The 14,112-nt window shown below is 37.8% G+C and overlaps 1 protein-coding gene across 1 annotated transcript in view; it reads right to left on the bottom strand.

Moving 5' to 3' along the window:
• Positions 1 to 14,112, bottom strand: part of LOC127424648 (nephrocystin-4-like) — a 219,713-nt gene that overhangs the window by 169,844 nt on the left and 35,757 nt on the right. Inside the window, exons 4-5 of the mRNA XM_051670006.1 lie at positions 5,772 to 5,941; positions 5,119 to 5,183 (exon numbers count right to left, since the gene is read on the bottom strand). Coding sequence (XP_051525966.1) covers positions 5,119 to 5,183; positions 5,772 to 5,941 — 235 coding nt within the window. The remainder of the gene's footprint in view (positions 1 to 5,118; positions 5,184 to 5,771; positions 5,942 to 14,112) is intronic.

Below are 14,112 nucleotides of genomic sequence, written 5' to 3'. Positions count from 1 at the left end.
TAAACCTTATTACCTTGCATTTTCTTGTCTTACATTCTCTAGCATAGCAACACCAATGAGCCAAGGTAACACTCAGATACTGAAATCTCGCACAGGCCAGAAAAGGGGTCTTGTGTAAAGACTTTTAGGTGTTTGTTCATGTGTAAGGACAGAGAAAACTTTCCAACAGTACCACTGCACATGTAATTCCAGCAGTGAGTAGCATTGTAGGCCTTGCTGTCATGTCATATTGGTTCCATATATGTCCTCTGTTGTTTGTTATGTGCTGTTCTTTCTTTTGTGTGTCTATGTGAAAGAAAGAGCAGGCTGGTGTGAAGCGACCATAAAAAACTGTCACCTGCTCCGCCCTGTGTTGAAAGACGGTCTGCTCACGCTGGTCTGGGTCACTACATTTCAGCAAGGCTCTCCATTTTTCATTAGGTCATTTATCTCAGACACAGATCCACCACAAGCACACATTCTGTTCCATTACATTGAGGCCGTATTGCACATAACCGTGCATCACTGCCACTAATTTGGAGAAAAATACCGGCCAATCCCGAATACAATGGACAGGTGTGCGCAGACCTGCCGGGGTTGAGGAAATGGATGTCAATGACACCTGAATGCGGCACCAGGTGACACCACACATATTTTCAATAAGATTCCAAATGAGCAACACATACACAGATGCACACAGTCAAAGCTTAGAAGCTATATTACTGAGGACCTCTTGTAGACACAATGGCTTTCATCCTGAGATAATGATATTTACCCTACCTACACCCTACCCATAAACCTATCCCTCACAGAAACCTGTAGACATTATTAAATTTGAAGCAAAACATTACTTGGACGATTTATGAGAATTTCGAATAGTGTGGACTACTTCAAATGTCCTCACAAGTCGGTTTTTAGGATGTTCACTATATTTTTGACGTTTTCAAAAATGTGTCACTCACAAACTTTCAGTATTTTACAATTAATACATATACAACGATCAGCCACAACATTAAAACCACCTGCCTAATATTGTGTAGGTCCCCCTCGTGCCACCAAAACAGTGCCAACCTGCATCACAGAATAGCATTCTGAGATTATATTCTTCTCACCACAATTTTACAGAGCGGTTATCTGATTTACCGTAGACTTTGTCAGTTCGAACAAGTCTGGTCAGTCTCTGCTGACCTCTCTCATCAACAAGGTATTTCCGTCTGCAGAACTGCTGCTCACTGGCTGTTTTTTTTTTTGTTTGTTTTTTTTTTTTTTGCACCATTCGGAGTAAATTCTAGAGACTGTTGTGCGTGAAAATCCCAGGAGATCAGCAGTTACAGAAATACTCAAACCAGCCCATCTGGCACCAGCAATCATCCATGCAATTATCTAATCAGCCAATCGTGTGGCAGCAGTGCAGTGTATAAAATCATTCAGATACAGGTCAGGAGCTTCAGTTTATGTTCACATCAACCATCAGAATGGGAAAACAATTTGATCTCAGTGATTTGGACTGTGGAATGATTGTTGGTGCCAGATGGGCTGGTTTGAGTATTTCTGTAACTGCTGATCTCCTGGGATTTTCACACACAACAGTCTCTAGAATTTACTCAGAATGGTGCCAAAAACAAAAAACATCCAGTGAGCAGCAGTTCTGTGGACGGAAATGCCTTGTTGATGAGAGAGGTCAACAGAGAATGGCCAGACTGGTTCGAACTGACAAAGTCTACGGTAACTCAGATAACCACTCTGTACAGTTGTGGTGAGAAGGGTTGGTGCTGTTTTGGCGGCACGAGGGAGACCTACACAATATTAGGCAGGTGGTTTTAATGTAGTGGCTGATCGGTATATATATATATATATATATATATATACACATACATACACACACACACACACAATTGTATTTTTTTTTATTCTAAAAATAAAAACTGCACTACTTAAACTATTTTCCAAATGTCTCCAGATGTCCACAAAAACAGGTTTTTATCAGATTTTGCTAACTTTTGTCCACAAACTATAGTTTAGTACGTACACACTCATACACACATACTGTATATAAACACAAAATAATGTCAGGTTTGAATGTGCAGAATGGATTATATCATGGTAAAACAGGGTAAGCAGAGTACTACAATTAGTAGATGAAAGCATAATGAAATTAGCCAATGTATACAAATTTTTTTTTAAAATGGCACAGGTATGCGTAGAGATAGGAATGATGGGAGCACAAATTCTGCTGTGTTCTGCAGGTACAGATTCCTTGTCTGGTCTGGGTATTACTTGGCTGTGTGGCAAAATTAATTGTTTAATTCATTATTATGTAACACTATGCATTTCACTCATAACCTGCTGATTTTCTTTTTAATTGTTCTGTTTTTCTATTTTTCTAATTTAATTAAATTAAATGTAATACATTTTTTGAACTTTTATTGACAACAAAAGCAGGTAAAAGTCAGGAAAGTCTTGGGGGGAGAGAGAAGGGTAATGGGATTGAGACATGGTGAAGGTTGGATACAAATCTGCATCTCCCACATGAGCTCCAAGGCTTAACATGTCTGAGCGTTTGTGCTAATGACTAGGCCATAGCTCTGACATGAATGTAATTACTATTAATTAAAAACATAATCTTGCTATCAGTGTACCAGTGTATAGATCTTTACACCAACTACAACTCTCTGATCCCTGCTCAATACTTAACAATTAAATCAATGATTCAATTAATTTATAAATGACCAGCATTTCTTTTGGCTTTTCAGGTTTATTATGTGACAGAACAGCAGATGTAACAACAACATGGCTTCACATCTATTTGTCTCTATTCTGAAGGAATGACTAAGCTGCTGTGCTTGTCAAAATCAGCCATCTACAAACACCGAAGTGTCAAAATAGGCATTCTAATCTTCAGAGAATGAAGAGCTCATTCATTTTTTCATCTTTCCCTCTCTCTCTTTTTTACACACACGCACACACACATGCGCACCCAGACAAACACATCAAATAGACCACAAGATTTCAATGTGCCAGCATTATTTGTCTCTGCCAGATCTGTTTACATGTCTTCAATGTCCCTCTATCTCTCTCTCCCTGTCTCTCCTCCATCCAGAAAGTGGTTTCAGTGGTGTTAATGAGCAGCCAATGGGTGAATGTATGTGTGTTGATGTATAACCTGTGTGAGTATATCTGTCCCTGTGTTTGATGGCAAGTTTGTGTGTGTGATCTGAAAACCCCCCGGAGCTTGAGACTCTCAGAGAGACAGCAGGACATCTCCTCCCTCCAGCATGGAGAGGCGTAATTGAGACAGAACGACAGGTACCGTAGCTGAGAGACACACGGTTAGAAGGAGAGGCTGAATTCAGACAGAATTTTAGATCAGCGTTGCTCTCTTTTCACAGGAACAGCTGGACGCCCTGCAGAAACATCTATAAACCACTCTTGTATGATGCGCTTTAGTCTCAATATTAACATCCATGCACAAGGTAACTGTGCGTCCACACTGTGAGGGGTGTGACGCAACAAAATTAGATCACTCCCATTCAGGGACTGAATGTAACTTTTTGCAACACCTGCAAATGGTGAGTGAATTAAGAAAATCCACAGACTATAAATATTTCTTTCCAGCAACTGTATTATGCAATATTGTTATTAATTCTAGGCTTTTTGTCGGTTTTTTTTTTTTTTTTGACACAACAGTGGAGAAGTGACAGCAAATGGGGGTGTTGAAAGGACCCAAGGTAAACTCGGATTGCACACACAATAATATAATAAAAGAAATGATAATGCATTTCTTTTTGCAATATCACCTGTTTCTGTGGTCTGAGAAGAATACTTGTCTTTTTAAGCCTTTCACCTGGGTTCAATGCAGAATTTTATTTTAGAAGAACTTCTACAGACACACATAACTATACTGCAAGTTTTATGCTTTTGAAAATGAGAGTTTTGAGAGATTTTAAAGGCTTTAAAAGATTTGACCAATTTCAATCACTTTCAAGAACTGAAAGTGAAAAGTATTGAAAGCTACAGCAACAGAAAAATTAATGTTTACACTGTGCATGGTTGTAAACGACTGCTTAAATAACAGTAAAAACATGGAACTTAGTAATATTAATATTACAAGTAAACAAGGACTTAAATTGAAGAATGGAATCGGATCTATTTGATGCTAAATTGTGCCTTAGATGTTTTCTCAAACACAAAACACTTACGAGGTCAGAATTAAAATAATGCAGCTGCCGGGGTATGAAAAGTTTGCACAACATAACAGCAAAGACAGCCCAACATTAAAGAACCCTCAGCAATTAGCACTACTTTTTGAAATCCTGTTCCAAGCATCTCTTGAAATATTTATAGGGAAAAACAGTGAGTCTAACTATTTTCTTTTAATTTGTGCATTTAAAAATCTCCTCCAACATAGGCAACCTGTTCAACTTCAATGCAGAATAGATATGAAAACAAGACCTGAAATTACCATGATGGAGAGTGGTTCCTTAGAATAGCACTCACACAAATAGTCCTAATTCAATTTGCTTTAAAATGGGAAGGAATCTAAATGGGGAAGTCAAAGCAAATTGACAGACTGAATATTGAAAGCATTTGAAAAATTAGGCAAACACGCACGCATGCACACAGTTTCTCATCATTGGCATCAAAAGGCTCCAAGTCAGCTCTATTCATCAACTATTTATTAATAAGCTGTTGCTGTTGTCCGCAACTCAGTTTGACAGCTTTAAGACCGTGGCTAGAATATGTTCTATAATGTAAAATTTCACTACTTTCCCAGAAATCAGGGGCCAGTTCAGTCAAGCTTTCAAAAATACCTGCTGTGCTGTTGGGCCAATCACAACAATGACACATCTAGCTGCTTTACCAAATGAAAACATCATCTAAACACCTGTGAACATGAAGCAGAATTTCAAACCTTTTAACTTCCGTAATATGACATATTTCCTTGTGAAACAGGGTATATAGCAAAAAAATGGTTAACGTTAACCACCAACAGCCCACACAGCATAGGTGAGAACAGCCGGGGAGGACAGTCATTTCCAAGTTGAAGCTAAGGTTATGAAGATTTTTTTTTTCTTTGAAATAGTAAAGTGTTTTAAGAAAGTAAGTAGGGTGCATTTAGAAGCTTAGGGCAAAACTCACATTGCAGAGGGTCCTTCAGTGTTGGGTGCAAGAGAGCTCTGGGCGTCCCATTGAATAGACTCAACCTGAAAAAGGAATAATATAATTGTTTTTTTTTTTTTTAAATAAGTTAAAACTCTTAAATAAAAATATATAATTTCACAGATCTAAAGCCCACCTCAAAAAAACAAAATCTCCAAAGTACAAAGTTGTCATACAGGCATTTTTCATTTTTCCACTTGACACATTGTATATGAAATTAAAGTTCTATAAAAAAAAGAATCATTAGATACACATATTCAATTCCAATTATAATAACCTTACTATATTCACTCATTTAATGTCTAAAGATGATTTTAGGTTTAACTATATTGTATTTGACAGGGGTTTCTTACACAAAAAGAGACCCTTTTTCCAGACTCAGGGGACAACCAGCATAAACAAGCTAGATTTCCTCAGTAACACTTCATAACAGAAACTTTTATTTATAACTAATATCATTACATAAAACAATGTTTAACATTATTTGCAAATGTTTATTAAAAAAGTTGGAAATGTAATGAAACATTTATATTTAATATATCATCTCTACTGACCACCTGGAGAACATTTACGGACCCCTGGGTCTGAGAAATTATGTATTTTTGATGTGGGGGGTTGGTTGTTACCATTACCTTCCTTCCCCTTGAGAGATATTGTTTCCTATGTGACCAATGAAGAGCTGAAGGAGTCCGAACCCTGACCCCACTGCATTCTGGGAACCGTCTGTCCTGGGTGATAGAGACACCAACTCCACCAGTGCCACCACAGAGCTCAAACACAGAGAAGTGTGGAAGTACACTGCCTAAAACAGTGAGAGAGAGAGAAATTTTAATGAGGACGTGAGAAACACAACTGAAAATAAAAAACTGCAAACAAAGCAATCTGAAAGAGGTGAGAGGGTGAGAAAACAGAAATTCAAGGTAGTGGATGTGAAAATTTGTGACAAAGGTTGTCTGGAATTGCTATTTCTCTACAAGTTTTGCAGAGAACAGAACATAAAAAGGAAGTTTGGTGTAATGAGGTTGTTTTAAATGAGCACACAGAGACTCCCGCTTGGTTCCAAAACCTAGTGAGCTGCCTAAGGAAGCTGCATATCAAGGCACCCTAGGCGCGGTCCCGATGCAAAGGCTGCATTATAAAAACGTAATTATGCAGTCAACTAAGATATGTTCTTTTTGCCAAAATCTAAAGCTGTATCCCATGCATCCTTTGTGGAAAAGGCAGTGCTAGAATGCACTTCAACAAGCTCAATGAAATAAAATAAAAAAAGAAAATCACTAAAATTGTATATTTTACCAAATATTAATGTGTTCTGTTGCTGTGTATTTTTATACGTTATCATGTTGTTAGCTTAGCAACATTCTAACATCAAAATGCATTAAAATTAGCCGAGTTTCCCGTGCAGAGCACAATTTGTGTCAAGTTGCTTTCTATATAGAGCATTCCAAATCGATCACTTAGGAGCTTCCATGACATTAGGATAAAGCCTTAGAAGGCAGCTGTCTATGTAGGCAGTAGGCAGTGAGACAGTTCACTGGGTTTTGGAACAGAGTTTCTGTCTGATATGATGTGTGTCTTATATGAATACATCACTCAGATTATCTGAGAAAGTCTGCGGGCCATCTCTTAATATTTCCACCAGCCCCAAGTCCTCTCTGCATAAGATACAATTTCTCCTCTTTCAGACACATATAGATTTGCTCATAAACTGCAAGTTCAACGCTTAGCCCAAGGAAATATTCATTTCTTAAAATAACAATGTTTTCTCGCTTGAAGCTTTGAAGCTAAATGAGAAATGGAGGCATCCATTAAAGTCTAACAAGCAATGAACCAGTTTAACAATTACACCAAACACCTACTTACACCACACCAATCAATAGCAACAGCTCTGATTATGCAGAAGGGGCTTTTAGGCTATAAAAACAATTTTTTTTCAATCTAGACAAACATCAAAGTAAAAAATTTGAAATCTGCTGAAGAGCAGAGCAAAATCAATACTAGCACCCTGCACACAGCAAGTCACATTTACTTAGAGGTCATTTGTATGCATAGTCCTAACAAGAATTCACTTTCAAAACATAATAAGATCAAGTCCTCATTCATATAACTGCTGTTAACTAAGAGAGGCTGCTATTTTTCTAAAACATGATTATTAGTGATATTTTCCCTGTTTTTAGTTACACAAGCTCCTCTTCATTATGAACATGTAAGTAAAAGTTTATTATTATGCCTAAGACCAAAACTACCAGTCAACTTCACAGTCTAAAAGCACACTTAAAACAGATAACTAGACATAAATTTTTTTATTTTTTTTTAAAATCCACAATGCTTGGTGTTCTGGGTGGTTGCCAGGGCATTGTTTTGTAGTTGCTGAAGTTTTCTGAGTGGTTTTATAGTGTCGTTATGCAATTTCCTTTGACTTCTCGCTTGATACTGGCCTAAGTCAAAAGTGTCCACCAGTCTATGATGATATTCTACATGGCTCAGGTCCCTCCTTCAATGCAAGTCACTTAGAACAGTAATATAACACCTCTCCTCAAAACGTTACATGATTTAAGGCATCATACATGTACATAACAAAAATGGGACAAGTTGCACACCAAAGTTTAGACAAAGTAATAATACTTTGTTATAAGTAAATGGTATATATATATATATATATATATATATATATATATATATATATATATATATATATATATATATATAGACACACACACACACACACACACACACAAACATACATATACAGTATACATAAATAAGAGGCTTTTTCAAGTGTTTTAAGTGTTTATGTATTCATTCACATGAATACACGAAACCTTTAACATGTGACAGTCTACTTCAAACTTCAGAGAAAAATCCTTCCATAAATAATATCCTGTCCTGTTACCATCACTGTATTTCAATTTGTGACCCTTCAAATTATGAATCTTTGATACAGCCTCCACTGAAAAAAAATATTCGTTGGCTCAACAACAACAAAGTATGAAGATAAATAGTTTTTTCTCTATTAATTGAATATTTTCGACATTTTTAGTCTGACTTAAAATGCATTATGTTGTGCGCTACAAAAATTTAAGTAATATCATGAACTCGTAGTAATGCAAACAATGAACGAATAATTATGAGATGTGTCAACTGTCAGTTAAAATTAAGTAAACCTTACTTAAATTTTAACGTATCTGTGATGAGGAGGAGGGCGGTCTGAATCGGGCTAATCAGCTGGGGGTGGGATAAAGACGAGACGGAGGCACCAGTTTGCGAGAGACGCACAGGGCCACATTGTGTGTGTCTGTGTTCATGTTTGCTTAATGCTGTTTTAAGTTGAGTTTTACCATTAAACTTTAAGTGTACTGTTCAGCCGGTTCCCCCCTCCCCCTTGCCCGTTCTGTAACTGTTACAGTGGTGCCAAAACCCGGGGAGGGAGGAGGGATGCGCTGTGGTGGAGTCCTCGCTGCTGCCATCCGCCAGGGGAGCAGCCGCAGCCATATGCCTGGGGACGGCCGCTGCCGGCCGCCAAGGGCCAGAAGAACCGTGGCCGTCTGTTGAGAAGGGGAGGAGTGGTTCCATCCACCAGGGGTCGGAGGACTCACTGCCGTCCGCCAGGGGAGGCACGAGCTGGCATCCGCTAGAGGGCGGAGGAACGGTTGAGGACCAGGTGACAGCGCATCCGGGAGCCAGCAAGCAAGTTCTTCTCTCTCTCTCTCTCTCTCTCTGTGTCTCCGCTCGCCCTTTCCCTCTCCCCACGCCTCCCCTCATCTCTCCCCCCAGGTTCACAGGAGGCAGGGTGGGCCAATGACCGACAGAACGGCCGGAAGGGCAGCGTCAACCCCCCAGAGATGGTCAAACCAGTAGCACCCCGGACTGAATCGGATGGGGGAGGAGTGTGATGAGGAAGAGGGCGTGATGTTTGAGGTGTCTGAATCAGCTGATCAGCAGGAGAGCGAGATAAAGCGCCGGCCGGAGACGCCGGTTTGAGAGAGAGAGACGCACATGGCTACGCTGCACGTTTGTTTATGTTGGTATTAAGTTTACCATTAAAGTATGTTTACTGTTCAGCCGGTTCCTGCCTCCTCCTTGCCCATCCTTGAACTGTTACAGTATTTTACGACAAACCATGTGATACGCAAGAACAATCGAGAACATCATTTTGAGAAACTCGGTGATGACGGCGGAATCTTTTTAGGTAAGTTGTCTTTAAATAAATTATGTAAAATGTTGGAATTTGTCTTTTGAACAAGAATGTTTCATAAGTGTGTATATCGAGTTTGCATGTCTAGTATTACATAAGTGCAGCGAATTTGCACTTGCTTTTGAGAGTTTCCGTGCATTGTGTTTGCATGTGTTTAATAATGTGCATCAACTTTCCACATATGCATGAAAAATGTATGTGCACATCCATCGATTCTACAAGTAAGTTTGAGTTTTTCTGAAGTGTAGGGTATGTGCATGCACCGTGTTGACACGTAAGCCTGAGAATTTAACATGTAGCATATGTAGGGGTGTGATGAGATCTCGTGCCACGATATTTCTCGTTGAGGTGAAAAGCTGTCTCACGATATCAACATGACGGAGTGTGAGGGTGAAATTAGCATAGAAGATTCCCCCGCCACTTTTAAATCGTTTGTGTGGCAGCATTTTAGGTACCCGGTGGAAACAATAAATGGCAACAGAGTGACAGACAAGACACGAACAAAGGCTGTGTCTCGTTTGGAAGGCTGCGTCCTCCGGAGGTCGCATTTGTCGGCCGTCTACATCATCGAGGCTATCTCGTTTCATTTTTCTTATTTTTTATCTATTGTCAATGCCTTTTATGTATATTCACTTACATTTATACAATTGTTAACCTTTTTTGCATTCACAATAAAAAAATAAATTAAAAAAATTTAACGAGACAGCCTCGATGACGTATGCGGCCTTCCAAACGAGACACAGCCAATATGTAAGCACTGTAAGAAAATAGTGCCATACACCGCGACTAAAACAAGCATTATGCAAAGACACCTACAGAACCACCGCAGCTCTCAACTAAAATCAACGAGGTGTGAAGAGACTCGTGAAATAATACAGGAGAGAAGCCAGTCAGTTGAGTTTGTGGCAAAACATTTTACAGTGCTTGCTTATTGTTCTGTCTTTTACTGCATATGATAATTCATACTCAAAAAGCAGAACTGAAGTGACATTCATTACAAGATGATTAGTTAAAACATTTCAAAATGCACCTGCATTGTTTTGCATTTTGTAACTTTCAGTCGAATAAAAGACTATTTTTCCAGTCATATACACTACCGGTCAAATGTTTTGAATCACTTGCCTGAAATGTTTCTCATGATCTTAAAAATCTTTTGATCTGAAGGCGTATGCTTAAATGTTTTAAATTAGTTTTGTAGTCAAAAATATAATTGTGCCACCATATTAATTTATTTCATTATAAAACTAAAATGTAATAAAAAAAAAAAAAAGAAAAAGAAAAAGTTTTTGAAATTAATGACTTGGACCAAATAATAAAGCAGCCAATAAATGCCCAATATAGATGGGAACTCCTTCAATACTGTTTAAAAAGCATCCCAGGGTGATACCTCAAGAAGTTGGTTGAGAAAATTCTAGGCAAAGGGTGACTACTTTGAAGATGCCAAGATAAAACATAGTTTTGACTTATTTTGGATTTTGTTTAGTCACAACATAATTCCCATAGTTCCATTTGTTATTCAAAAATTTTGATGACTTTACTATTATTCTAAAATGTGAAAAAAAAAAAAAATTATAATAAAGAATGAGTGTTTCAAAACTTTTGACCGGTAGTGTATATGGTGTTAAAATATCGTCTCGTTCCCGTGAACCCAGTATCGTGTATCGTCTCGTCTCGTGAGCTAAGTGTATCGTCACACCCCTAAGCATATGTGCATCCATCGAGTTGCATGGATGTGTGAGTATTTTATAATTATATGGGCATCCTTCGAGTTGCATTTATGCACGAGTATTTTAGAAATATGTGCGCATCCATCGAGTTTCACATATGCACGGGAACTTTCTAATTTAAGGAGGTCATGAACTGGAAAATCAAACTTACCATGATATCCTGACATATAATCATAGCACTATAAAAACATACTGTAAATTTCAGAACCAAAAACTTTATTGAAACCAAGGTGCCAAAATGACTTGTTTTCTACTTCCTCCTCACTAATATGTCAAAGTGAGGTATTACATCAGCACAGGCCAGCCTCTACATAAACAGTTCAATACCTACTTTATTGTTAACCCTGCTTAGGCCCGCCCACCGGTCTTGCCATTAGAGTAGAGCGGTGAGATTATTTTTGGAGCAACAGGAGGTGTCACGATGGCCACGAAGATGTCAAGACGTTGTGCAGTGCCAGGTTGTGGGAAACTAGATTTCTTGCATTTGCTTCGCAAGGATCCCACATTAAGAAAGAGTGGCTGACGTTTATTTTTAAGGAAGTCCCGGATCACATCAGTAAGAACGTATATGTGAGTCGATCCAGTTTTCACGTAAGCACGAGAGGGGGTGGCTGGTCAATTTTTACCTCCACAGACTGTACGTTTTTCTTAAGAATAGGTTATGTGCATGCTCCGTGTATTTCAAAAGTACATGATCATCCATCGAGTGACATAAATGCGTGAGCAATTTCTAAGTATATGTGCATCCATGGGGTTGCTGGCATGCGTGTGAAAGTGTGAAACTGTGCATTTCTTCTTTCTTCTTTTCCCGTATGCGTGTCTGCACGAGTAGGCAAGATGGTTAGCTGTCACTTTTTACTTAACTGAATATTTTTCAGGGTAAGTTTTTTTTCTAAAAGTTAGCTCCTGCATAGGCACCATAAAATATTGCCTACCGAAACTTTATACTGAACATTTTAACCATTATTACAAAGAAAAAAGGTACACATTTGTGCAACTGGACTTTTACTCAAACCCTTAGTGACAACTTCCCTGTGTGACATCTAGTCCTGGTCTCCCCTACTTCATTTGTGTGTGTGAGTGCAGTTATTTAACATGTGCAGTAAGTGCAGTTTGATTTAAACCTTTCATGGGTTTTTCAAATTTTTTTCTCTTTTAACTTTATCAACATGTGAATATCCATCTTTCCATACAGCAGCAAGACAAGTTGTGCAGCAACCTTTGGAATCCTATGGGAAGAAAAGCATTCAGAGGTAACAATTCAAAATATATATATTTAATTTTACAGTTGCCTGTTATTGTGTTCAGACCTTGACAGCTAATTGGACAGTTTGTCTGCTTTGAAGTTAAGTGGAAGAAGAAAATGGCTGTTCTGATTCTGTTTCCACCTCCACTGAAAAGTTCTGCACTATGAAGCTTTTAATATGACTTGTAATTTCTCTGTTTGTTTTCTTTCTGCTTTTAGTGCCTGATGATTTGTATGGACCTTGGTTGCACACTGTTAGGATGAGCTCAGCTGTGCCATATTAAAAGGAATGGGTTAAATACAAGTTAAATTCAAGGCACCATTAACTTCCATTGTGCATGCCTTACTGTAACCACAACGATTTAAATAAGGAACAAGTCAATTATTTTCTGTGGTAATAAATATTGTCACAAATGCTGTCAAACGGGTCTAACGTGTACTTAATCAAACATTCAAAGGATGTTCATGAGAAAATGTTTAGTGTTCTTAATGGTTAGTTACTTACCTTTAAGCCATCCCAGATGTGTATGACTTTGCTTCTTCAGCAGAACTGAAATTAAGATTTTTATAAGCAGATTTCAGCTCTGTTTGTCCATACAAAGCAAGTAAACTGGTACCATCAGGCTGCTGGCAATTTGACGGTCCAAAAGGCATATTTAGACAGCATAAAAGTAATCCACACAACTCCAGTCGATCAATTAATGTCTTCTGAAACAATAAGATATTTCCGATACTGTTCATGTTGCACATGGCTATACTTTAAAAAATAAAGAACACGTTCATGTTTTAATTGTCTTTGTGCCGTTTATTTCAGGACTTTGTTCTGGATGATTGTAAGGAGAAGGACCTGTATATTTGTAGGTTTTAAAAAATATCAATCTAATTTTATGTTGGTTCAACATGATGAATTAACCTTTTCTAGTTAAGTTTAGCTAGCTTAAATATTACTTTGAAACAACTTGCCATTATTTGTTAAAAATTTTGGTGTGACTTAATTTTTTAAGTAAAGGAAGTTGAATGATCTCATACATTTATGGATATCTAACAAAGGTTTCCCAGCTAAGTTAATTTAAAATGACCTTAAGTTGAATTTGCTTAAGTTTGATGCAAATATGCTATGTATATATTTTAAGTGAAAGTAAAAAAATATTTTTTATTTAGTGTAGAGCACTTGATGCATGGCAAACTCAAACTCCTAAAATACCAAACCACAAAGACTTAGAATGTCCATTTACAAATTATTCAACAGCAAGCAGAAGTGCGCTAGCAGATTTTTTTGGGCTGTGTGGGTTGATGGTACTTTAGTCTTAAAATCAGACCAAGAGAGCTCCTCCTAATTTTGAGATGTGTGGGTTGGAAGGGGTTTCAAACTTAAAGCTAGTTTAAATGCAGAGCAGAGGTTGTGCCATTGATTGAATTCACCCTACTTCCAGGCAGTAAAGTAGCATATAACAGAGCACAGGTTCACAGAGATCAGAGTTCTAACAAAAACAATTAAATTAAAACATGATGGAAGTGTTCACAGTGATTCAGTATTCGGTACCACAAATGATGAACTGCACTGAAATCTGAAATGTTGATACTGATTATATAATGGATATTGATTAAATCATTTCTTTTTTCATCTTTGAAATTGGTTTTAGGAAGCCACTGGATATAAAATAAAAATCAAACGTTTATGCTTCACGTTCCAAATCCACATTACTTTATTCAGAAAAAAAAAAAATGATTTTAGGAAAAATAACCGCCTCTGTTACTATTCACTTGAAATGTATGTGGGGAAAAAACACAATAGAAGTCAATGG

The sequence above is a fragment of the Myxocyprinus asiaticus genome, chromosome 33 (genome assembly GCF_019703515.2).
Source record: "Myxocyprinus asiaticus isolate MX2 ecotype Aquarium Trade chromosome 33, UBuf_Myxa_2, whole genome shotgun sequence".
NCBI classification, from domain to species: domain Eukaryota; kingdom Metazoa; phylum Chordata; class Actinopteri; order Cypriniformes; family Catostomidae; genus Myxocyprinus; species Myxocyprinus asiaticus.
The sequence above is the reverse complement of the archived record's forward strand: the minus strand, read 5'-3'. Positions and strand labels throughout refer to the sequence as shown.